The sequence below is a fragment of the Staurois parvus genome, unplaced genomic scaffold, assembly GCF_062004578.1.
Source record: "Staurois parvus isolate SC_StPar_1 unplaced genomic scaffold, SC_StPar_1.0 ptg000893l, whole genome shotgun sequence".
Lineage (NCBI taxonomy): Eukaryota > Metazoa > Chordata > Amphibia > Anura > Ranidae > Staurois > Staurois parvus.
Genome location: NW_028318689.1, coordinates 841,076 through 867,918, shown reverse-complemented (window position 1 = coordinate 867,918; position 26,843 = coordinate 841,076). Strand labels below are relative to the sequence as shown.

Genomic DNA, 26,843 nt, shown 5'->3' with positions numbered 1-26,843 from the left:
TACTAGTCAACCTAACTTTTATTTACACGATTGCTAAAAAAATTGACCCTATGGTTTGACTTTGTCAAAAATACGTTTTTTGCAGTTTCTTTCAGGTTTTATGATCATTATGTAACATTTTGGAAAAAATATACATCCTAATAATCCGGCACTGGAGGCCAGTATGGCGAATACCTCCACAGCCACCATGTATTTCCCTCTGGTGCTCAGATAGGTCGGGATCATGGCAATCCAGACACTGCAGAACACCAGCATGCTGAAGGTAATGTACTTGGCCTCGTTAAAACTGTCCGGTAATGTCCTCACCATGAAAGCCAGAACAAAACTCACAGAGGCTAGAAGCCCCATATAACCCAACATAGAGTAGAAGCCGATAACCGACCCCTCATTACACTGAATGATGATCTTCTCAGAATAGGAGTCCATGTCATACTCTTGGTAGGGAGGAGACACTGACAGCCAAATAACACAGATCAGAACTTGGACAGAAGAACAAATTATGACAACAGAATTAGAAGTCTTATCTCCAACCCATTTCCCCCATACACTGCCGGGTTTGGTGGCTTTGAAGGCAATGCAGACGGTGATGGTCTTGGCCAGAACACAAGAGACAGCAATGGAGAAGGAGATCCCAAATGTCACTTGTCTCAGCATGCAGGTTATATCCACAGGACATCCGAGGAACAAGAAGATGCAGAGGAAGCTCAGCAAGATGGAGGTCAGGAGGATGAAGCTCACATTTCGGTTATTGGCTTTCACAACAGGAGTGTCCCGGAACGAAATAAACAAAGTCAGTATGCAGAAAGTTACAGCAGAACATAAAATGGCAATACCATCAAATGCCTGAGTCACGATGTCAGTCTCAGAGGACAGATAGTCATATGTTTTGAGGATACAGCTTGCTTTTCTTTCATCTGGCCACTGGTCATGAGGACATTTGTGGCAGAGGTCACTGTCTGTAGGAAGAAAATGGCATATATTACAACAACTCACAATTATGAAATGACCTGAAATAAACAATAACATGATACATGTCAGATCTAAAGCCTAACTAGATGACACTTAGTTTGCTAATGTATTTTGTTAGGGAATGGGTTCGGGGGTCTGCAGTGAATCCTTGGGATTCAAGAAGCTTGTGAATCTCAAACCTTTGGCTGAGAACTTTCCAGGTTCACCACCAGAAGCAAGGAATGACATTTAATGGAGTAACCTGGTCAGCTGAATCACAAGGCATAATGATTTTTAGGCATCCATAACCTGTTCCCCTTTCTTTCACTAGAATTTTATCAAAACCTAACTGCCACTTTATTTGTAATAGGCAGATGCAGTCTACTTTCTCAACTGCAGGTGGTGTTCTTCCTCAATGGCACTGCACTTGGAGAGGAAGTCAAGAGGAACATGGTTCCGTTTTTGTTTCCTGGGTCACTGGGGAAGCTATCCCATTTGATGCTGCCACTCCATGTAACTCTAGCAGCTATCTTGGGTCAGGCAGAGCCTTTTTTTAAGGCCCTGGCTCCTGGGTTTGGTCTGCATGTTTTGAGTGGGTAGAGGAGGGACAGGTACCCTGCCTGTTAGGCACAGAACTAGTGTCAGGGAAAGGTTCCAGATGAGAGGGGAAAGCTTAGGGCTCACAACTTCTCTGGACATCTTCCCACTTGGGCACAAGACAGCCAGGCCACATCCTGCCCCTCTCAACAGGTGCTGTCAGTTCGGTTGAATGTATGAGGTTGGTTGAATCTATGTTCCCAGCTGGTGTAAGGGAATCCCGGTGAGATGATTGGCGAATAGAAGTGCGCATGCACACAGAAATGCACGATCGCGCACACACACGTGCACACACATGGTAAAGATTGGTGCCAGATGGACTATTTAAAAGGTGCCTCTGCCTGTGCTAAGTGCTGACTGGTCTTCAGCTGTTCCCTGTTTCCTGCTCATTCGTGTGTGATTTCTTTGTTGCTGACCCGGCTTGTTCCTGACCTGACTCTGATTACTCTCCTGCTTGATACTTGTTCCTGACTTCGGCTCTGCTCCTGATTTTGGCTTGCTTCTGATTTGGTACCTCGCTGTCCGCCCGTTGATGACCCCGTCTATTCCTATGACATTGCTCCTGTCTCCTATCCCAGCTTCCTGCCTTGCTCTGGTGCACACCTGGTGACCTACCATACCAGCTGTGCATATCACTACTGTGCCTGAATCGGAGGTTCATCAGTCTTCCAAAGTCACCAACTGCAAGAGCTGCAAACAACATCCTGGTCCTAGACTCCCTCTGTTCCAAATCCAGTGGGGTCAGGGCTAGTGACACAAGTGAGGCCGATCTCGTCATTTCAGTCTCCAATCAGGAACGTCACAGCTGGCCTTCCCACCGGGCTATTTGTGAACTGTCTTTGTATTACTTCACTTAAGTTCTTTCATCGCACCTTGACTGTGTGTTATTGCCATCGCACCATGCTGCACCCCACTTACAGGTATGGGCCAAGCTGGCCCAAACTAACTGACATTGAGATGGGAACATCCCATCCCACTCCTGAAACAAAATAGAGTCGGGCATAGTGCTGCCCACCATTTATGGAAAGCTTTGCTTTTCTATGAATGAATGCAAAGCTTCCACTGACTGGTTGAGGCAAAGAGGTGAGCAAATGAAGTCACAGTCTCCACCTCAGCAAATCATAGCAAGCTTTGTGTTCATAGAATACAATGATTTCCATGAATGGCTGAGAAGCGCTCAGCACAACTCGATTTTGTTTCGTGAGTGGGATGAGATGTTCCCGTCCCAATGTAGGAACACAACGATTGTATTAATCCATCCAAACATCTCTAGTAGCACAAATCCCCCCCAATATCCCCCTTCCTTACAGAAATCCACCCTCTTAATAAAAATCCCCCTCCAAATCACCCCTTCTAGCACAATTCCCCAAATCCCCACTGCACCTAGGGCCACTTTTGCCCACCACTTATCCCGGCCTTGGGTGTGTTCCATTTAGAAGCCGCTTCTTATGGTCTCGAGTCTATTTGAGGTCATGAATTTATTGTTTGAGGTTAATTTGGTTACATTGGACCAGTGGCGGGACAAGGTCATCCTGCTACTGCTCCTACACAATGTTGTTCTGAACCGGCTTTAAGATGAGAGCTATGGTTGGTGTCTCCTCTTGTAGTCTTCACATTGCATGTGGCAGAGTGGCAAAGCAGGAGCACAACTGAGACAGTTGTCACCCTGCAACAGGAAGTTCCTGAACAGGGACCATTGTCAGGGTCACTATTTTTTAAAGTGGTTGTAAACCCTTATGTATACCCAATGAAGTGTCTGACCTTAGCTGATACAGAGAGATGAAACAAATCCTCCTACATAAGTTGTACTGTTTATCTTCTCTTCTTTACATCCATTTAAAGTACGGCATGTATACAGCTTGTCTGAGCTTTCAAAAAGCAGGGGGACCTGAAATTACACACTGCAGTGCTCAGTTAGGAGAGCTCTGAGAGCTGATTGGAGGGAAAGGACAGCCCCACCTTCACAGGAGGCAGCAGACAGAAATGACACTTAGTGTTCTTAATTGAGACAAATACACACTATAGAGGGATGTGCTTTGGTCATATTTCATGTCTGAGGTTTACAACTATTTTAATGGAAGCCCACAATAAATGCTTAGTGGCCCCCGCTCAGACTAACAAGATCTCATGGAGGGGCGGACTGACCATTTGGAAACTCGGGCACTGCCCAAGTTCCCAGGGTCAGTAGAGATGCCCCTGCTACCTTTTTCATAGGCTTTTTTGAGTTTGGGCAAGGACACAGGGACCCCATGATCCCCTATTGCCCGGGGGCCCCATGAGTTGTCAGTCCGCCCCTGATCTCATGATTTGGATGCCACTGACTAGTGAGGGTGCAGCCTGGGGAAAGGTTCATCCAGACACGCATGCTGAAGAAATAGGAAGAGACACCCCAACTGCTGCACACCTCACCCAGCCCAAGTGGTCAGCAGGTAAAAGCAGCCTCAATTCATCCAAGCCATGCCCCCTACATGTTTTGCCCCACCCCCACCTCTGTGATTAAGCACTTGGGCAGATCAAAACACGTAGGGGCATGACTTGGATGCATCGAGCTTAGGCTGCTTTTACCTGCTGACCACTAGGGCTGGGCGAGGTGTGCGGCGGTCGGGGTACCTCTTCCTATATCTACACTTTAATGGAAGGTTTAAAAAATACTAAAAACCGTGTTAGAATGACAGTAATAGGCTAACACGCAAATAATATTTTAGCGGTTGAACACATATGTGTTGGAATTTGTTACCTGTAATATTGGAGATCTCCCCAGCAGCGCACGGCACACAGCGATAGCAGCAGACATACAATCCTTCAGGTTGAATTTTCCTGGATCCCGGAGGACACGGCTCATTACACCGAGCTTGGGGAAACTGAAGGGAATATATTTTAGATGGGATCTGATTATGCCTAAAGTTCTTCCACAGTTCAGAAAAGTAAAGTACAGTTTTCTAATGGACTCCTTTTCTCTCCCTATGCAGTTTGTCAGCTTTCCGTATCCTCTCCCTACAGCAGCTTCAATACACCAACGCTACAAGACCGATTTACTAAAGGCAACTAGACTATATAGATAGGCATTCAGTCTACCATGAACGCTGCTGCCAGACTCATCCACCTTACTAACCGCTCTGTATCTGCCACCCCTCTCTGCCAATCCCTCCACTCAGTGTCTTCCACCCCTCTCTGCCAATCCCTCTCTGCCAATCCCTCCACTCAGTGTCCTCCATCCCTCTGCCAATCCCTCCACTGGCCTCCACTCAGTGTCCTCCACCCCTCTCTGCCAATCCCTCCACTGACCTCCACTCAGTGTCCTCCACCCCTCTCTGCCAATCCTTCCACTGACCTCCATTCAGTGTCCTCCACCCCTCTCTGCCAATCTTTCCAGTGGCCTCCATTCAGTGTCCTCCACCTCTCTCTGCCAATCCTTCCACTGGCCTCCACTCAGTGTCCTCCACCCCTCTCTGCCAATCTCTCTACTGACCTCCACTCAGTGTCCTCCACCCCTCTCTGCCAATCTCTCCAGTGGCCTCCATTCAGTGTCCTCCACCCCTCTCTGCCAATCCCTCCACTGGCTTCCCATTGCCCACCCAATAAAATTCAAAACAATTCTTCAAATATCACCCAAACCGTCCTCTCCGCTCCTCCCACGACCTCCTGCTCTCTAGCTCTCTTGTCTCCTCCTCCCATTCTCATCTACTGGACTTCTCCAAAGCCTCCCCATCCTCTGGAACTCTCTACCCCAATCTATCCGGCTATCTCCAACTCTGCTCACTTTTAGGCGATCTCTGAAAACCGATATCTTCAGGGAAGCCTATCCTGCCCTCAGATAATAATGGAATCTTCTCTTCCTCCTACCAGTCCATCCCCCACAGTTACTACCTTTTGTACCACTAGCCCCTCCCTCTTAGAGTGTAAGCTCCCAGGATCAGGCCTTCCAACCCCTCTTGTATTGATCTGTATTGTTGCTGTATTGTCTCCCATTATAATGTAAAGCGCTGAGCAAACTGTTGGCGCCATAAATCCTGTATAATAATAATAATAATATAGACTGTTCACTCTGCAAGGGGATTATCCCCAGAACTTAATAAATGAGGTGATCTGTGGCCTTCCCTCATCCAATCACATGCAAGCAAAAATGCTGTTTTTTTCCTTGCGTGTGATTGAGCAGTTTTAGAAAAGTACAATTTCACCACATTGACCAAACTCTGGGTGTGTGACTGCAACCCCTAAAGCAGGCCATACATGGGTCGAATTTTGAAATAATTTTCTTTTGAAAATCTTTTCTAAGAATTTTCCTTTGAATTTCACACCATAAGGCTAGGTTCACATCTCTGCGTTCCTGCGGTCCGCGTTTTGCGTGGGCACGATAGCTTATTCATTTGAATGTACTCCCGTGCCCCGGGATACCCAGGGAAGAAGTCCCTGCACTTCTGAAAATGCAGCCCGCACAAGAACCTCAGTTCCCAGTATGCTTGTGATTTCCAGTGCAGGCGGCGTGCCATTAAAATCAATGGCACCTGCCCGCGGGTCCGCATTCCTCTGTGTGGGTGGTGCGGCTGTGTGTGGATCTGCAGCGGCACCACCCTCACAGATGTGAACCTAGCCTTAGTGGGCCACAGCAATGGCCGATATTCGAACAACCATCGAATTAGAGTGAAAGGACATGTTGGAAATTTTGTGAAATACGAACAAATTTCTAATCAATGACGGGAGAATCGTGCGGGAAATGTAATTGAAAAAGAAAGGAGCGTGAGCCGTGACCTGGAAATAAAAGTCAATTCTTGGTCACGAATATTCTTTTCTGTCCCCCTTCCAGTCCGGACACTGTCACCCCCCTTCCAGTCCGAACACTTTCCCCCACTTCCTGTCCAGACACTTTCACCCCCTTCCAGTCCGGACACTTTCCCCCACTTCCTGTCCAGACACTTTCACCCCCTTCCAGTCCGGACACTTTCCCCCCTTCCAGTCCGGACACTTTCCCCCCTTCCAGTCCGGACACTTTCACCCCCTTCCAGTCCGGACATTTTCACCCCCTTCCAGTCCGGACACTTTCCCCACTTTCCCCCCTTCCAGTCCAGACACTTTCACCCCCTTCCAGTCTGGACACTTTCCCCCCCTTCCAGTCCGGACACTTTCCCCCCTTCCTGTCCGGACACTTTTACCCCCTTCCAGTCTGGACACTTCCCCCCCTTCCAGTCCGGACACTTTCACCCCCTTCCAGTCCGGACATTTTCACCCCCTTCCAGTCCGGACACTTTCCCCACTTTCCCCCCTTCCAGTCCAGACACTTTCACCCCCTTCCAGTCTGGACACTTTCCCCCCCTTCCAGTCCGGACACTTTCCCCCCTTCCTGTCCGGACACTTTTACCCCCTTCCAGTCTGGACACTTCCCCCCCTTCCAGTCCGGACACTTTCCCCCCTTCCAGCCCGGACACTTAGACCCCCTTCCAGTCCGGAGACTTTCCCCCCCTTCCAGTCCGGACACTTTCCCCCCCTTCCAGTCTGGACACTTTCACCCCCTTCCAGTCCGGACACTTTCACCCCCTTCCTGTACAGGGCAATTTTCAGCGCTGTCACACTTTGAATGACAATTACGCGGTCATGCAACACTGTACCCAGATGAATTTTTTAGCACTTTTTTGAGATAGATAAAGCTTTATGTTGGTAGTATTTATTCACCACTGGGATTTTTTTGTGGGGGGTAATGAAGATTTATTTTTCTTTTACACTGATTGCTTTTACACCCATAAAGGCTGTAAAAACAATAATTTCTCCTTCTCTCTTGCTGCATTCTTGCAGCCATTGAGAACTACTGTGTGAGATGTGATTGGCCACAGCTTGTCACATGGTACAAGGCTGTTGTGAATAGCCCTGTACCATGTGACCTCTGTGATCATTCACAGATTTCACACATAGTAAGCAATGATGTCAGAAGTGACATCTTGCTTACTATTCTGCATGTGATCACTGATTGGCTAATCAGTGATCACATGATTGGGACCTTGCACAGAGGTCCCGTCTGACGATCAGTGTTTCACTGTGTCCGGAGGTGCTGCGTGCTCCCAGGGAGCGTGCACAAGCAGGGGGCTGGGAAAGCCATTTATGAACACCCACCCGCCCCTGCACTGCCACCGTCTGGCCTTTTATATATAACGGCCGGATGGGAGGTGGTTAAAATATAACCTCAGGAGACCCTCCCAAATGCGCAGAATGCACTGAAAAGTTTTTTAATTTTTTTAATATACATCACTCTAGCAGCTGCAGTGTACATGACCTCTTATTGGCAACCCCTCCCCCCCATCAATTATGTAAGGCCAGTCTTGGTAGCCTATTTTTCAATGGCACTGTACTTGAGCTTCAGTCTCAATTGAAAAATCTTGGGGTGATGTTTGATGCTTGTGTAACGTCCTTCAGGTTCAGCTGGGAGGAGTTAGTATTTAGATAGAGGCTTGTTATGAGCCTGGGTGTGAGTCAGTCAGATTATTTTAGGTCAGGGCTGAGGGCTCTGCAGGTCAGTTCTCTGATACCTCCCCTGGATTAGGAGCGAGAGAAGTTTCCAGAAGTCAGTTGGTGGGGGTGAGGAGGAGCTTACCTGCATACGTGGGGGACCTTGGCCAATCCCCAAGCAGGAGGTTTGGCACGGGGCCAGGACAGCCCTTAAATATGATTGGGCTTGATCAGCAGGATCAGTCAGTGTTGGGTGGAAGATAGAGTGAAGGAGATCTCTCAGACTCAATATCTCCTGAGAGAGGACAGCCAGTGGAGCAGGGAAAGAGCCAGTCAAGTGTAAGGACTGAAGGCAGCCAGATCACCCCCATACCAACACCCTAATCACTGCCATATGTCATACCAGCATCCTGATCACCCCCATACCAACACCCTAATCACTGCCATATGTCATACCAGCATCCTGATCACCTTTATATGCCATATCCTATACCAACACCCTAATCACTGCCATATACCATACCAGCATCCTGATCACCACCATTTGCCATACCAGCGTCCTGATCACCACCATTTGCCATACCAGCGTCCTGATCACCACCATTTGCCATACCAGCGTCCTGATCACCACCATTTGCCATACCAGCGTCCTGATCACCACCATTTGCCATACCAACACCCTAATCACTGCCATATGCCATACCAGCATCCTGATCACCGCCATATGCCATACCCCATACTAACGCCCTAATCACTGCCTATACCATACCAGCGTCTTGATCAGTGCCATACCCCATACCAGCATCCTGATCACCGCCATACCCCGTACCAGCATCCTGATCACTGCCATACCCCATACCAGCGTCCTGATCACCGCCATACCCCATACCAGCATCCTGATCACCGCCATACCCCATACCAGCATCCTGATCACCGCCATACCCCGTACCAGCATCCTGATCACTGCCATACCCCATACCAGCATCCTGATCACCGCCATACCCCGTACCAGCATCCTGATCACTGCCATACCCCATACCAGCGTCCTGATCACCGCCATACCCCATACCAGCATCCTGATCACCGCCATACCCCAAACCAGCGTCCTGATCACCGCCATTCCCCATACCAGCGTCCTGATCACCGCCATACCCCATACCAACACCCTGATCACCGCCATACCCCATACCAGCATCCTGATCACCACCATACCCCAAACCAGCATCCTGATCACCGTCATACCCCATACCAGCGTCCTGATCACCGCCATACCCCATACCAGCATCCTGATCACCGCCATACCCCATACCAGCATCCTGATCACCACCATACCCCAAACCAGCATCCTGATCACCGTCATACCCCATACCAGCGTCCTGATCACCGCCATACCCCATACCAGCATCCTGATCACCGCCATACCCCATACCAGCATCCTGATCACCTCCATACACCATACCAGCATCCTGATCACCGCCATACCTCATACCAGCGCCATGATCACCACCATACCCCATACCAGCGTCCTGATCACCGCCATACCCCATATCAGCATCCTGATCACCGCCATACCCCATACCAGCATCCTGATCACCGCCATATGCCATACCCCATACTAACACTCTAATCACCGCCATATGCCATACCAGCGTCCTGATCACCGCCATATGCCATACCCCATATTAACGCTCTAATCACAGCCATATACCCCATACCAGTATCCTGATCACCGCCATACCCCATACCAGCATCCTGATCACCAACATACTTCATACCAGTTTTCTGATCACCTCATACCCCATATCAGCGTCCTGATCACCACCATACTTCATACCAGTTTTCTGATCACCTCATACCCCATACCAGCGTCCTGATCACCAACATACTTCATACCAGTTTTCTGATCACCTCATACCCCTTACTAGCATCCTGATCACACCATACGCCATACCAGTATCCTGGTCACCACCATACCCCATACCATAATTCTGTTCACCCCATATGGAACCCCGCTGACAGCTGATGACTGTTAGGGACTCCGTGGCCACCCATTCCTTAACAACCCTTGACTGACCAATGCCAGTACATACTGCATGCCTGGACCACTACTTAATTGCCGCATGCATTTAATTATTTATTTCCATTTGTAAATTGACTTTAAGATCGTTTTATGTGGTATTTACTGAGTGTATTTGCTATTTTTGGTAAATACCACATACTAGCAATAGTGAATTGACATTTTCAGTATTGCATGAGATATGTGGTCATGTGACTGACTAAACTCATGTGATAAGATTTACTGAATTATGCCCATTGTATTCTAACAAGGCACTGCAGTTAGCTGAAGTAAAAATGCATTGCAGTCAATGTCTGTGTCTCCTTGAAGAGTTAAGCTGCCTGTGGATGGTGCCAAGTCTGCAGGTGACTTTACTGTCCAAACGAACGGGGTCTAACGAGATATTTTAATTCATAAAGTGTCATTTGAAACAGAACATATTATATGTATCTAAACTTCCTACCATGTTAGATAAGACTAGAGAGCCTAGTACAGGGGTGGGCAAACTGCGGCTCTCCAGCTGTTGCAGAACTACAAGTTCCATCATGCCTAGCTGTAACTGTCAGTTTTGTAATGTTGCAATGCCTCATGGGAAATGTAGTTCCACAACAGCTGGAGGGCCACAGTTTGCCCACCCCTGGCCTAGTGCAATGTGTGGAACTGAGACATCCCCAAAATGGAAAAAAAAAGCTCTGGAACACAAGAGTAATTGAGGAGAAAAAGGCCTGAGGGCTCAAGTGATTAAAATATGTCCCCTGTTCACCACTGCATGTGTAGCACCCTCCTAGTTAGCTAGGGGAGCTAGAATCCTGATTGTCAGAGAGGAGGGCTAAGTAGCTGCCTGAGTGTGATAGTTGGGAGGTTAAATTTGGGACAGGGCTAAGAGGCTCTGTAGACCAGCCCCTCTGGAATTTCTCCCTGCTCTAGAGCTTTGAAGGAAGGTCTAGAGGCAGTGGGTGGATCTGAGGAGTGGCTGGCTTGTACTCTTGAGGGACCCTGACCAATCCCCAACAGGAGGCTTGGCAAGAGGAAAAGACAACCTTTAAGGGTAAAGGAGCCTGCTCAGCAGCAGGAGTAGGAGGAGGTGGAAGAGAGAAGTTGAGGTGCAAGAGCCGGGGAGGGAGCCCGGGCTGGAAGGGTCTCACCTCCAGGAGTGATTCCGGAGAGGTGGAAACATGTGCACTTTACTGGCCCCCAGAGAAAGGACCACTGGGCAGCAGGCAAGGAATGGCTCAGCTTAAAGGCCTGGTAGAAAGCACCAACCCAACAGCAGCACAGGAGAAGGACTCAGTGAGTACACCTACCCCCCCTGGGCCAGAGAGGGGACAGAGCATTTAGGTATGAATCCTAACTCACTCTACAGTTGGGACTATTGCCCTTCTATTAGTTACTACTGGATCACCTGTCCAGGGATTCCTCCATAGAGCCGGATTGAGGAGCATCTGTGGTTGGAGAGGTACATTGGGAGATGCTGGCTAGGTCTCCAGAAGAGGATTTTTGTGCATAAGACTTGTAATATAGTTTCAGGAAGTTTGTCCTCAGTTCCAGTTCCCTTGGGCATCCCATACACCCCTTACCCCATTCAAGTTCTAAACTTCTAATAAAACTTCAAACCAAAGCTCAAGGACTGGTTTCTGTCTCCTGGTACAAGTCTGAATGGAAAAATGCATGTTGCCTGTCCGTACAGGACTGTAGGGTGACCAAAATCATCAGTGACTGCTAAGGGGGTAGTGCTACACATGTGCTTTGCATGACCTGTTATTTTCTATGGTTAGAATATCAGGCATATCGGGATGTAGACAGAGGTGTATTTACAACAAGGCAAACAAGGCATTTGCCTTGGGTGGCATTTCTCAGGGGTGCAGAGCTGGAAGTAGGGACACAAGCGGCATGAGGACCTGGTGGGATCCAAGAGAGGTTGTGGGTTTCATGACGGTGTATGCACAGCCCGACTCTCAATCCCAGGGATGTCTGGAGCTGTGAAGGTGAGTATATTTCTCTCTCTCGCCATGGGGGATGGTGGTTGGTGTATGGGGGGCAGTGGTGGTGGAAGGCTCTCTTGTGTGGGGGGTAGGGGTGTTGTTGTTCAGTGTCTCTCTCTGTGGGAGGTGGGGGGCACCGATTTATGTGTTGCCTAAGGCAGCACAAAAGCTAAATACACCACTGGATGTAGATCCATAATGAATCAAAGAGAAACCATGAACCACACTTACTCTGCCTTGTTTCCACGGGGGCTGTGATCCGAAATCTTCTGGCTTTGATATTTGCGGTAACTTGCTACTATATACTAAACCTTTTATCGAAGTACTATACGTGTCCTTGTCTTCACCATAGACTACAGACGCCATTCCAAGTATAGAGGTTAATCTTTTACTCTCATCAAAGAAGATCGGCTCTCTGGTTGGGCTCATATAGTGAACTGTCCGGATGTATCTGTGCAACTTTGAAAGGAAAAATTCATTTGTTACAACATATTGCTTCCAATGTCATCATCTCATGTTGTCCAATCGCTGAGCGGCAGATTTCCCAAGCAGTAAATGATTATTTCATGAATTTATTGGCAAGTGACCCCCACTAAACCGTCTGTCAGAACGCTCACCACGTTTGTGAACCACTTCCAATCCAGCGACGTACCGGTACAATGCTGGATTAACCACGTAACCACTTTCCCCCCCTTCCGGTCCGGACACTTTCCCCCCCTTCCAGTCTGGACACTTTCCCTCCCTTCCAGTCCAGACACTTTCCCCCCCTTCCAGTCCGGACACTTTCCCCCCTTTCAGTCCGGACGCTTCCCCCCCCCCTTCCGGTCCGGACACTTTCCCCACCTTCCAGTCCGGACACTTTCCCCCCTTCCAGTCCGGACATTTTCCCCCCCTTCCAGTCAGGAAACTACCCCCCCTTCCAGTCCGGACACTTTCACCCCCTTCCAGTCCGGACACTTTCCCCCCTTCCAATCCGGACACTTTCCCCCCTTCCAGTCCTGACACTTTCACCCCGTTCCAGTCCTGACACTTTCACCCCCTTCCAGTCAGGGCATTTTCCCCCCTTCCAGTCCGGACACTTCCCCCCCTTCCAGTCCAGACACTTTCACCCTCTTCCAGTCCGGACGCTTTCCCCCCCTTCCAGTCCGGACGCTTTCACCCCCCTTCCAGTCCGGGCAGTTTCACCCCCTTCCAGTCCAAACACTCCCCCCCTTCCAGTCCGGACACTCCCCCCCCTTCCAGTCCGGACACTTTCCCCCCCTTCCAGTCCGGACATTCCCCCCCTTCCAGTCCGGACACTTTCACCCCCTTCCAGTCCGGACGCTTTCACCCCCTTCCAGTCCGGACGCTTTCCCCCCCTTCCAGTCGGGACAGTTTCACCCCCTTCCAGTCCGGACACTCCCCCCCCCTTCCAGTCCGGACACTTTCCCCCCCTTCCAGTCCGGACACTTTCACCCCCCTTCCAGTCCGGACACTTTCACCCCCTTCCAGTCTGGACACTTTCACCCCCTTCCTGTCCGGACACTTTCACCCCCTTCCAGTCCGGACGCTTTCCCCCCCTTCCAGTCCGGACAGTTTCACCCCCTTCCAGTCCGGACACTCCCCCCCCCCTTCCAGTCTGGACACTTTCACCCCCCTCCAGTCCAGACACTTTCCCCCCCTTCCAGTCCGGACACTTTCACCCCCCTTCCAGTCCGGACACTTCCCCCCCCCTTCCAGTCCGGACACTTTCACCCCCTTCCAGTCCGGACACTTTCACCCCCTTCCAGTCCGGACACTTTCACCCCCTTCCAGTCCGGACACTTTCACCCCCTTCCAGTCCGGACATTTTCCCCCCTTCCAGTCAGGAAACTACCCCCCCTTCCAGTCCGGACACTTTCACCCCCTTCCAGTCCGGACACTTTCCCCCCTTCCAGTCCGGACACTTTCCCCCCTTCCAGTCCTGACACTTTCACCCCCTTCCAGTCAGGGCATTTTCCCCCCTTCCAGTCCGGACACTTCCCCCCTTCCAGTCCAGACACTTTCACCCCCTTCCAGTCCGGACACTTTCACCCCCTTCCAGTCCGGACGCTTTCCCCCCCTTCCAGTCCGGACAGTTTCACCCCCTTCCAGTCCGGACACTTTCACCCCCTTCCTGTCCGGACACTTTCACCCCCCTTCCAGTCCGGACAGTTTCACCCCCTTCCAGTCCGGACACTCCTCCCCCTTCCAGTCTGGACACTTTCACCCCCCTCCAGTCCAGACACTTTCCCCCCCTTCCAGTCCGGGACACTTTCACCCCCCTTCCAGTCCGGACACTTCCCCCCCCTTCCAGTCCGGACACTTTCACCCCCTTCCAGTCCGGACACTTTCACCCCCTTCCAGTCCGGACACTTTCACCCCCTTCCAGTCCGGACACTTCCCCCCCCTTCCAGTCCGGACACTTTCACCCCCTTCCAGTCCGGACACTTTCCCCCCCTTCCAGTCCGGACACTTTCCCCCCCTTCCAGTCTGGACACTTTCACCCCCTTCCAGTCCGGACACTTTCACCCCCTTCCAGTCCGGACACTTTCACCCCCTTCCTGTCCGGACACTTTCACCCCCTTCCTGTCCAGGCCAATTTTCAGCTTTCAGTGCTATCACACTTTGAATGACAATTGCACGATCATGCAACACTGTACCCATATGAATTTTTTAGCATTTTTTTCTTAGACAGAAAAAAGTTTATTTTGGTGGTATTTATTCACCGCTGGGATTTTTATTTTGTTTTTTTGCTATATAAATGAAAACGTCCAAAAATTTTGAAAAAAAGTGTTTTTCTTATAAAATTTTGCAATTAAATAATCTTTCTTCATATATCTTGGCTAAAATGTATTCATCTATCTTTTTAGTAAAAATAAAATAATCCAAATTAGTTTGTAAGCAAAAATTATAATTTTTCCAAAATGTTTTTTACATTTTGTTTTTTGTTTTTTTAGATTATTATTATTATTATTCTTTTTTTTTTTTTTTTTTTATTTTAACATACTGTCATCCTAGCAGTAGGGTCACCATGGTGACACTGTACTACTTGTGGGGGGTGATGAAGATTTTTTTTTTTTACACGGATTGCTTTTACACCCATAAAGGCTGTAAGAGGAATCATTTCTCCTTCTCTCTGGCTCCATTTCTGCAGCCATTGAGAAATACTGTGAGAGCTGTGATTGGTCACAGCTTGTCACATGGTACAAGGCTGTTGTGAATGGCCCTGTACCATGTGACCTCTGTGATCATTCACAGATTTCACACGTAGTAAGCAATGATGTCAGAAGTGCAATCCTGCTTACTACTATTCATGTGAGCACTGATTGGAAAATTAGTGATCACATGATTGAGACCTCGCACAGAGGTCCCGTACAGCGATCGGTGTTCTGCTGTGTCCTCTGGACACCGGATTGTGGTGCTGCGCGCTCCCAGGGAGCTCGCACACGCTGTAAATGTGGGGGACGTTTATGAACTGCCACCCGCTCCTGCACTGCTCCTGTCTGGCCATTTATGTACATGTGCCGGACGAGAAGTGGTTAAGGACCGCCCTATAGCAGATATACTGCTACAGGGTGGTACCTGTGCACAGAATCACGTGTATATATACGTCATTCTGAATTTCTGGGCATGGGGCACACGTGGCCACAGATGTAAATCACCGGGTCCTGGACGGGGATTACCCGCCGGCGCCCGGTGATTATCCATCATCTCTGATGGGGAGGAAGAATGTTTTGTTTACAAACAATCTTCCTCCCTGTCAGCTTGGGCACACTGCCCAGCACAGCCATCCTGATCAGTGTGATTACAGTGAAGCACACAGACCCCGCCCCCTAGTAAAACACTCCCAGCACACAGTTAACCCTTTGATCGCCCCTCACATTAACCCCTTCCTCTCCAGTGCCATTAGTACAGTGCCAGTGCTTTTTTTTAGCACTGATCACTGTGTTGGTTTCATTGGGATGTCAATTCCCCCCCAGTGTCAGAATGTCCTGCAGTCCCTCTATAAGTCACTGATCGCCGCCATTACTAGTAGAAAAAAAAAATCCCAGTATATATCCCGCCATTTGTAGATGCTATCACTTTCATGTAAACCAATCAATTGGGATTTTTTTTAGCAAAAACACAGAGTGGAATACATTTTGGCCTAAATTCATGATGAAATTTGATTTTTTAAATTTTTGGACATGTTTAATAGCAAAAAAGTCAAAATATAGTTTCTGTCTCAAAATTGTTGGTCTCTTTTTGCTTACAGCGCAAAAAGTAAAAAAACGCACAGGCTATCAAATACCACCGAAAGAAAGCTCAATTCGTGGGGAAAAAAGGACATGCATTTCATTTGGGTGCAGCATTGCATGACCGCTCAATTGTCAGTTAAAGTAACGCAGCACCTTAAAGCAAAAAATGGCCTGGTCAGCAAGGGTGGGGGGAATCCTCTGGAGGGGGAGGGGTTAAAAGGGTGATGTGTCAGCCATTGCTGCAGCGATGACCGAGAAATCTTTTTTTTAGAGCCAATGATTCTGTACACTGTAAAAGTAATCAGAGCGCTCCTCCCTCCTGCCGCCGCCGCCTTTACTGGGCTCTCCCAAGCGATCGGGGAGCCTGACAAGGATGCAACCAGCAGTATCTGGTTCCTGAGACACCGTGAGATGTCATTCGTCTCGCTGTGAGACGTCAGAAACCGGACGCAACGAGGATTCCGTCACTTCCGCTTCCGGTCTTATGCAGTTACCGGATTGTAAAAGCATCGGACTCAACAGATCTCAGTTGGATCTGATGCTTTGGAGGCTAGAGGAGAGATATGGGGGTTTAATATATACATATTTTGAAATATATCGGATATGGACGATATTGTAGTATTTCAATTATATGGCAATATATTTGGGAAGAATATTTTTAAAATATATTTTCCTTCCATGTGGGTAAGTGTATAATTGCTGGGGGGGTCTGTTGTTGCTGCCTGCAGGGGATCTATTTTACTGCTTTTCTTGTTATCATTAGCAAATTCCATATAAATTACATAGCACCACAAAATGATACTTGGTTCTGTATTCTCAAAATGGGGCAGAACTGGGAGGTGATTAGGGGGTAGCACTCAGGAACGGTGCTTGGGGGTGGGTAGGGGGTGGAGACAAGGGGTGACTTGGAAGGGGAGGGTACCTGTACCTATTCTCTGAGAAAAAAGCACTGTGTATACACTACTAGATAACTTTTTTTTTTTTTGTAATTCAATAAGTTCCTCTTCTTTGCCATGAATAAAAGGCTGTCTAATGCAGGCCATAGATGGGTCGTAAATCGGCTGATTTTTGGATCGTGAGTGGGTTAATAGGTCGGCCGTTTTTCGGTATTTTGGCAGTTTTTTTTATTGGTAAAGTTTGAAAAAAAATCGGCCAATTTTGCCGATCGGCCGATTTTCACGGCAATGATGGGCAAATCGGCCGATCTTTTTACCGATAAAAAATCTGCGCATGAGCAGTGACCTGCAAGAGGAAGAAAAAGAAGAAGAAAATAGAAGAAGATGAAGGGGAAGAAGAAGATGAAGAAGAAGAGGATGAAGAAGAAGAGGAAGAGAAGAGGATGAAGAAGAAGAATTCCAGTCCGGCACAAAGTGTCCCATCAGTGCTGCCCAACACTTGCGCCCATCAGTGCCCATCAGTGCAGCCTAGCAGTGTTGCCCATCAGTGCCCATTATTGCTGCATATCAATGCAGCATCATCAGTGCCTCCTCATCAATGCCCACCAGTGCTGCCTCATCAGTGCAAAATGTTATAATAGAAACAAAGAAAAACTTTTTTTCACATTTTTTGCTCTTTTTTTTTGTTTATAGCGTAAAAAACCAAAAACCCCAGTGGTGATTAAATACCATCTAAAGAAAGCTCTATTTGTGTGAAACAAATGATACAAATTTCATATGGGTACAGTGTTGCATGACTGCGCAATTGTCATTCAAAGTGCAACAGTGCTGAAAGCTGAAAACTGGCCTGGGCATGAAGGGGGGGGGAAAGTGCCCGGTAGGCAGTGGTGTATTTAGGTTTTGTGCTGCTCTAGGCAACACAAAAATTGGTGCCCCCCCTTCCCACAGAAAAAGCCTGACATTGACCAAGAACACCCCTGACCTCCACCCAAGCCTTCTACTAGCACTGCCCCCCATACACCAGCCACCATCCCCCATGACGAGAGAGAAAGACACTCACCTCCACAGCTCTGGACATCCCTAGGAATGAGAATCGGGCTGTGCATACACCGTCATGAAACCCATAGAATCTTTCGGAACCCACTAGGTCCCCATGCCACGTGTGTCCCTACTTCTGTCCCTTCTTCCAAGGGGCAGTGCTGCCTTCCCTGAAAAATGCCACCCTAGGCAAATGCCTTGTTTGTTTTGTGGTAAATACACCCATGCCGGTAGGCAAGTGGTTAATAAGCTATGGTCCCACTTGTTGAATGTCCCAATGTAGTATCCTTTATTTCAGTCTTGAACTCTTCTTCTAACCAGGATGCATTGCAGCTGTTACTCAACTTTTTTTTCAGTCGTGGCGCCCATTAAAACAATACAAAATATCTAGGAACCCCAGTCTAAAATGTAAAAGATATAAATATTACTTATCAATGGGAAATCTGGAGATGATGCACACAACTGCCCTCTTGAAATTCATATATCATATGATATTCATATCAGAAGCTCCCCTTCACATCAGAGGTTCCTCCATCGCATCAGGGCTCCCCTTCACATCAGAGTCCTGCCTTTACATCAGAGGCCCGTTATCCTATCAGAACTATCTGTTGTGGGCCCCACAATACTCTGTCTAACACCCTGGGGCCAGGATTACCCATTGCTGCTGTGAACTTCCTGCTGTGTGGATTACCTGCCTTGTACTGAGGGTTGTCGTTGCCTTCTGCTGGCCGCTGGGAGCCAGAAGGGACCCCTGCCAGAACTGTGAGTGTCTATACCCATGCTGCCCCTGCCTGGACTGTCCGTGAGCCCCTCCATTACCCTGCCTGGATTACAATTTACCAGAGACTCCAAGTTTGCCCTATTGAGGGCCGGATTACAATTGTTTTGGGATCCGCCCCCTCTACTTCCCTTGTTTGAGACCCCAGACGTTACCTTCCTACCCTAATTGAGTGTCTCCCATGTGTCAATAAAGCTTTGTGTGTTTATCATCCTCCATGTGTGTTCTGTCCTGCCTACACCCCCGTCACAGAGCCCCTGATCCTGGGCAAACTGGGTTCTGTGCTCGCGGCACAGAGGGGCAACCCAGAGGGCAGTGTGTTACAGACAAAACATCTAAAACAAACTAGTCTACTCGAAAACTTACTTTGTGCCTCAATCCGTACTTTCCAAATGTATCCTTACTTAGTTTCATGTTGTCCAGAGCGTGAGCCAGCACATATACCGCAGTGTAGGTGAAATACAGCTTGGAATTAAACACATTTTTATAATAATGTGCGATCGCTTCTGTCCCGGTGCGGTTCCTATTAGGGATAAAGTAATGTGTTTTGAAGAAATGATTTTTTTGGGGGTTAGAAGAAGGATGATTGAACTTAAGGAGCCAAATGTCTTCCAGCAATGGATCGGTCGGCCGTTTGGATGGATGTGCATTTTCCATGTAATCATCTAATCCATGAATGTAGCGACGAGGATATATCGGTACTAAGCTGCAGTTAAATGTTTCCTTTAGTTTGAGGTTTGTAAATGAAATGAAATTCAGTGACTCACTGAAAATTAAGGTGATATTTTTTTGGAGAGTCTCACATTCTTTGCAAAACAAGATGTATTCGATTGGAAAATGGTCGCACACTACAATGACTTTAGTGGTTGACTTGTTAATAATCATCATTCTCTGTTCGTTGATATTGACGTTATCAGTAAACTTAATGACAAATTCTATACAGATCCCATGGATGTCCATTTCTTTTTTTAGCTTCTGAAATGTCATTTCTCCGGAGATGTCACTTGATATGATGACTCCTACCCAACTCCATCCAAAAATCTTCAAGATCTTTATGACCATCCTGTACCAAACCCAACTGGTGTAAATGGTGTGGTAAAGGTTTGGGAACATTTCTCTATCATTCAGGAGAGGATCAGTAACTCGATGATTGATCTGAAGAAACGCAACATAAGAGGCTTATGTAATCATTTTCCTTATGTGTTGTATTTTCTGTCAGTTCTTCATCCCTTCCTGCAGTTCTTCAGGCTCATAGAAGTGGGCCTTTATCTGTAAGGCTGCATATACAGTCAGGTCCATAAATATTGGGACATCGACACAATTCTAACGTTGTTGTCTCTATACACCACCACAATGGATTTGAAAGGAAACAAACAAGATGTGCTTTAACTGCAGACTGTCAGCTTTAATTTGAGGGTATTTACATCCAAATCAGGCGAACGGTGTAGGAATTACAACAGTTTACATATGTGCCTCCCACTTGTTAAGGGACCAAAAGTAATGGGACAGAATAATAATCATAAATCAAACTTTCACTTTTTAATACTTGGTTGCAAATCCTTTGCAGTCAATTACAGCCTGAAGTGTGGAACGCATAGACATCACCAGACGCTGGGTTTCATCCCTGGTGATGCTCTGCCAGGCCTCTACTGAAACTGTCTTCAGTTCCTGCTTGTTCTTGGGGCATTTTCCCTTCAGTTTTGTCTTCAGCAAGTGAAATGCTCAATTGGATTCAGGTCAGGTGATTGACTTGGCCATTGCAGAACATTCCACTTCTTTCCCTTAAAAAACTCTTTGGTTGCTTTTGCAGTCTGCTTTGGGTCATTGTCCATCTGCACTGTGAAGCGTCCAATGAGTTGTGAAGCATTTGGCTGAATATGAGCCGATAATATTCCCACTTCACAATTCATCCGGCTGCTTCTGTCAGCAGTCATATCATCAATAAATACAAGAGAAGCAGTTCCATTGGCAGCCATACATGCCCACGCCATGACACTACCACCACCATGATCACTGATGAGGTGGTATGCTGAGGACCATGAGCAGTTCCTTCTCCATACTCTTCTCTTCCCATCACTCTGGTACAAGTTGATCTCGGTCTCATCTGTCCATAGGATGTTGTTCCAGAACTGTGAAGGCTTTTTTACATGTTGTTTGGCAAACTCTAATCTGGCCTTCCTGTTTTTGAGGCTCACCAATGGTTTCCATCTTGTGGTGAACCCTCTGTATTCACTCTGGTGAAGTCTTCTCTTGATTGTTGACTTTGACACACATACACCTACCTCCTGGAGAGTGTTCTTGATCTGGCCAACTGTTGTGAAGGGTGTTTTCTTCACCAGGGAAAGAATTCTTCGCTCATCTACCACAGTTGTTTTCCGTGGTCTTCCGGGTCTTTTGGTGTTGCTGAGCTCACCGATGCGTTCCTTCTTTTTAAGAATGTTCCAAACAGTTGTTTTGGCCACGCCTAATGTTTTTGCTATCTCTCTGATGGGTTTGTTTTGTTTTTTCAGCCTAATGATGGCTTTGCTGATAGTGACAGCTCTTTGGATCTCATCTTGAGAGTTGACAGCAACAGATTCCAAATGCAAATAGCACACTTGAAATGAACTCTGGACCTTTTATCTGCTCATTGTAATTGGGATAATGAGGGAATAACACACACCTGGCCATGGAACAGCTGAGAAGCCAATTGTCCCATTACTTTTGGTCCCTTAACAAGTGGGAGGCACATATGCAAACTGTTGTAATTCCTACACCGTTCACCTGATTTGGATGTAAATACCCTAAAATTAAAGCTGGCAGTCTGCAGTTAAAGCACATCTTGTTTGTTTCATTTCAAATCCATTGTGGTGGTGTATAGAGCCAAAAATGTTAGAATTGTGTTGATGTCCCAATATTTATGGACCTGACTGTATGTATATCTGTCTTTGTACTGGGAGTGCAATGCACAGTACACTGCCAGCACAGAGACTAGGCTATCACCAAGAGACAGAGGTCTTGTACTAATCTTCGGGACCCAGGACTCCCGGTTGCTGGCCTCCTCAGTGCTCTGATAGCCTCTGATTGACTATCACAGTGATCAGTCACTGTGCAATTGGGTCTGCCTGTCAGTTTTTTAGGAGGACCTGATCGGACCAGCTATTGCCTTCTATGGATGTAAACGGACACCTGACTTGTGCTGAATAAATGCTGCTTTCCTAGAAGGTATGACTGGACAGCCTGAGCTAGGTAATGTTAGGACTTCTGTGCGTCCTACTGAACTGTACTTCTGTGAAGCCTAGTAAAGTTTGTTTCATTGTTAAATGCCTGGTCTGAAGTCTGTCAAAAGGGGTGCATTAAGGTACTGTCAGGGGTGTATTTACCACAAGGCAATAAGGCATTTGCCTAGGGCAGCATTTTTCAGGGGGGCAGCACTGCCCCCCAGAAGAAGGGACACATGTGCCATGGGGACCAGGTGGGATCCGAGAGAGGTTGCGGGCTACTTGATGGTGTATGGACAGCCCGACTCTCGTTCCCGGGAATGTCTGGAGTTGTGAAGGTGAGTGTGTTTCTATCGCGGGGATGGGGGGGTGTTAGTGGAAGGCTCTCTCAGGTGGGGGGTGGACAGGGGTGTTGTTGGTCAATGTCAGGTTCTCTCGATGTGGGGGGGGGGGGACACCCAATGTACAAAAACTGTAGCTGCTGGCTTTTAATATATAGACACTCTTTTGTTCAAGAAGCCAGCACCGTCCACACCTGAGCCAGCTCTTCATTGGTTTTCAGGCCCCGATGCTGACATGTTACCTGTGGGAAACTGGCTGTGACTCCTTGTGGCTTCTCAGTTGGCTTTCCATTGTTCATGCACAAGCCATGCTGCCTCCTGTGAATGGTACCACAGCCTCCAGGGACATGTGACATGTCCCAGTCTAATGGCAACTTTGGGGATTCCAGGAACACTCCGGACATGAAATTGAGGAAAACAAGCTTTTTATTTACCAGCTGGTTGACCTAGCCAGACTCGTGTCTGCAAGCTAAGTACTTTGAAAAGCATCTTACGTGGTGTATATATCAACAATTACATCACAATGCATATATTTCCTCTTTACCTTTTGTACCTTTAAAATACATTCTGAGCAGTTCAGGATATAGCCTTTGCAGTTTCACATTTAGATAAAATACCACCAACTGAAAGTTTGGGTGTCAGCTGCTAGACTGGAACACATTGGTCCCCATAAATGAGGGGGAGGAAGTGAGCTGATGACCTGGTTCTGCAAACATATTCTTTTAGAAATGTTAAAGATGAAAGGGGAATGCTGCAATATTTGGGTGCTGCCACATCAGAAAGTTGCAGTTGGAGAGCAATCTGAGTGGAAGTGGGAGCATGTAAGTATGTACTGACAGGGGGTCTGTGAATACTGTTTGTATTCTGGGCTTTTGTGTCACATTGTACTGCTGCATATGATATGTAGTGTGTTTGCAGGCTGCCCGGAAAGCTAGGAAGGGGTTAATGTGATATTCTTCTCTCCCTGGTGTTCATGGTCCTGCTCATTGTTGCGGGTCCATAAATACCAAGGGAGGGGATTAGCAAGAGAGAGTCTGCTCTCAGTCCTACAGATCCCTTACGGGAATGGAGGGGAAGGACTGCTGCACCGTGTAGTTCTGCTGGAGCATGTGGTCACCCTAAGTGGGTCACCCTTTTGGGATTTACCAGGAAAGGACTCTAATAGCAATGAACCTATGCTGAATGAACTCTGCTTTCCTAGAAGGAATACAATGTGTCTTTCTCTTCTTGCAGGAGAGAAAGGCCTCTCTAACACGGGCAGACAGATTGGGTCCGCCTGTCAGTTTTTTAGAAGGACCCGATCGGACCATCCATTACCCTTTATGAAGCAACGGATGTAAATGGACATGTGGAAAGGACTCTAATGTCAATGGCCTTTTGCTGAATGAACACTTTCATGGAAGGTATGATCTGGGCAGCCTGAGCTAGGTAGTGTTAGGACTGTGTATGGACTTCTGTACAAGACTGTGTCCTACTGAACTGTACTTGGGCAACGTTTTCGGTAAAGTGTTTAGTTTAATTGTTAAATTCCTGGTTTGTAGTCTGTCAAAAGGGTGCATTAAGGTACATGGCGAATCGAAAGAACACGGCCTATAGCACACAAGGGAATGAAGAGAAGAAGCTAGAGTGCCACCATGAAAGGGTTAACCATACAGAAGAGTTGAGGAATAAGGGGGCATCTGGCCATTGCTATGAGTAACCAGGAATGGTGGGAATGGTATAGCAGCCAGCTGGCAGGAGAGTGACGCACAGGCCTAGTGCATTAACATAAAAAATGTTTAATAAATAAAAGTTGGCGTAGTTACCACAAGGCAAACAAGGCGTTTGCCTAGGGCGGCGTTTTTCAGGGGGGCAGCAGCATCGTTCAGGGGGGCAGCGGCATTTTTCAGGGGGGCAGCACCTCCCCCCAAAGGAAGGGATGGAAGAAGGGACACACGCAGCATGGGGACCAAGTGGGATCTGAGAGAGGTTGAGGGCTGCTTGATGGTGTATGCAGAGCCTCACTCTTGTTCCCGGGGATGTCCAGAGCTGTGAAGGTGAGTGTCTTCTCTCTCGCAGCGTCTGGGGGGAGGGTGCTGCCAGTGTGTGGGGGGTGGTGGTAGTGGAAGGCAATCTCGAGTGGGGGGGGGGGGGGGCTGTGGTTTTGTTGGTCAATGTCAGCCTCTCTTTGTGGGGGAGGGGGGTGTTGGTCGGTGTCAGGGTCTCTCTGTGGGGGGGGGGGCAATTTTTGTGTTGCCTAGTGCAGCATGAAACCTAAATACACCTTTGGTTGTACTCACAAAGTACAGTAAAGTCAAAGGCGCGTCATAAAAGAACAGCTTGGTCAAAACCGCGCTACGTGACTGTAGGGAGTGTAGACATCCAATAGGCTGATGCGTTTCGAGAAATTGCCTCTTCCTCAGAGCCAACTGAACAGATGTCTGTACCTTGATGAATTTTTCCGTCGTGCACATATCTAGATGATACTTGTTTTCCAGCACATCTCAAAGATGCTTGATTGGATTGAGATCTGCAGAATTTGGAGGCCAAGTCAAAACCACAAACTCGTTGTATTCCTAAAACCATTCTTGACCCATGTTTGCAGTGCGGCAGGGTGCATTATCCTGAGTATAAATGGCAACTTCCCCAATCCATAACTGGCCTTTGCAGCAAGGAGCACATGGAAGGGCAACGCATGCCAAACAACAAAAATTGGAGAAGTTGCCATTTGTTGCACTGTTGACATACTAGTGACTGGGCACCTTAGCTGCCATTGTGCTGTATGCCAGGTATCCAGTGCACCCCCGTGCCTTTAAGGAGGGGTGGGCTTTCTCCAGGCTAACCTGACCTCGGTCTATCTATTATTTTACATGTGCTTTTACTATGGAGGCTCTCACAATTATAGAGATAGGACTGCAGAAAATACTGGGGTGCCGAAGAGGAATTTTTCTTTTTTGTTGTTTGACAGGGTGCATTATCCTGCAGAAAGAGGCAATTGCCATCAGGGAATACCGTTTCTGTGAAGGGGTGCTCTTGGCCACCAGCAATATTTAGGTAGGTGGGACACGTCAAGTGATATCCACATGAATGGCAGGAGCCAATGTTTCCCAGCAGAACATTGCCCAAAGCATCACACTGCCGCCACCAACTTACCTTCTTCCCGTACTGCATCCTGGTGCCATCTCTTCCCCAGGTAAGTGACACACAAACAACCAGCCAATCACATGATGGAAAAGGAAACATGATTCATCAGGCCAGGCCACCTTCTTCCGTTGCTCCGTGGTACAGTTCTGATGCTCATGCACGTACTGGGGCTTTGGCTGCGGACAGCATGGACAACCTGACCGGTCTGTGGCTACCCAGCCTGTAACGGAACCGGACCCAGTCTGCACTGGGGTATTTCCGTTTTAATACCTCTTCCCTGTCCGAACACCGGCCACGGACACCACCGCTGACCATACGAAACTAGACAAGACCAGTCTTGAAATAAACCAGGAAATAGACTACTTTATTTTAACACAGATACAAGATATATACGTTCAAGGGAACAATTCCCCCCCTCCCTGCATAAGGACACAGGACGGGGCAAACCACATCTAGCAACAAGAAACACATCAGCAGACACCCCCCACCAAGCCAATACACAAACACATACATCCCATAATATTTTGCTCCCAAGCAAGACACGCAATAGAAAAAAGGGATACAACCACATGGAATTAAACAATGAACAACCCCCCCACCCCACCTATACATATCTACACAACAGCAGGACAGATCACTCTGTACCCCTAACAGGCACAGGGTGGCTTACATATAAGAGGGATATGGGGAGCTGAGACAGGGGTCTCCCTATCCCTCCAAAGTGAGCTGTGTTCCATGGGCCCCCCACCCAAATTGACTCCCGTCACACAGCCCATACACAACAAACTGCGATCAACTTCAGGAACAACATGTTCACTTGCTGCTTTCATTTCCCACTGGTTTTCAGATGCCATTGTAACCAGATAATCAATGTTAATGTGTCAGTGGTCATAAATCTTGCGTAGCTTCCTAGGAGAACTAAGTTCATAAAGTATTCAGAAGAGACCATCTACCTGTGGGTATTGGTAAACGTTCAAGAGGTCAGCCAAGATGAAGGTTGGTAGGAAAAGGGTATCGCCCACAAAACCAGCGACTTCAGGGCTCCTTATAGCACAGTAGTTTGGAGAGTATTCTCTATAGCCGGAGAGGATCTTTATCACGGAATCTATCGCTTTCATAGGATGTCCACAAGTGTCAAACAAGTGATATCCCAGAGTCATGTTGGGAAGGAGAAGGGGATCCTTGTTAATCTCCTCAATCGCAAACAAAAA

The 26,843-nt window shown here is 47.8% G+C and overlaps 1 protein-coding gene across 1 annotated transcript; it reads right to left on the bottom strand.

Moving 5' to 3' along the window:
- On the bottom strand, nt 1-26,792 carry LOC149442383 (vomeronasal type-2 receptor 26-like). The gene is made up of 3 exons (XM_089656174.1): nt 26,586-26,792; nt 4,283-4,406; nt 1-956 (listed from the first exon to the last, which is right to left on the bottom strand). Exons 1-3 carry the CDS (start codon nt 26,790-26,792, stop codon nt 49-51), a joined length of 1,239 nt encoding a protein of 412 aa, XP_089512300.1. The 3' UTR covers nt 1-48.
- Between the last annotated feature and the right edge of the window lie 51 nt (nt 26,793-26,843).

What these genes read in the sequence shown, in the direction of transcription:
- LOC149442383 (XM_089656174.1), bottom strand. Translation starts at nt 26,792, where the DNA reads ATGACTCTGGGATATCACTTGTTTGACACTTGTGGACATCCTATGAAA. An exon ending in ACGTTTACCAATACCCACAG is followed by an intron (nt 4,407 to 26,585) that starts GTAGATGGTCTC and finishes TATTCCCTTCAG; the next exon opens with TTTCCCCAAGCTCGGTGTAA. An exon ending in GGAGATCTCCAATATTACAG is followed by an intron (nt 957 to 4,282) that starts GTAACAAATTCC and finishes TTCTTCCTACAG; the next exon opens with ACAGTGACCTCTGCCACAAA.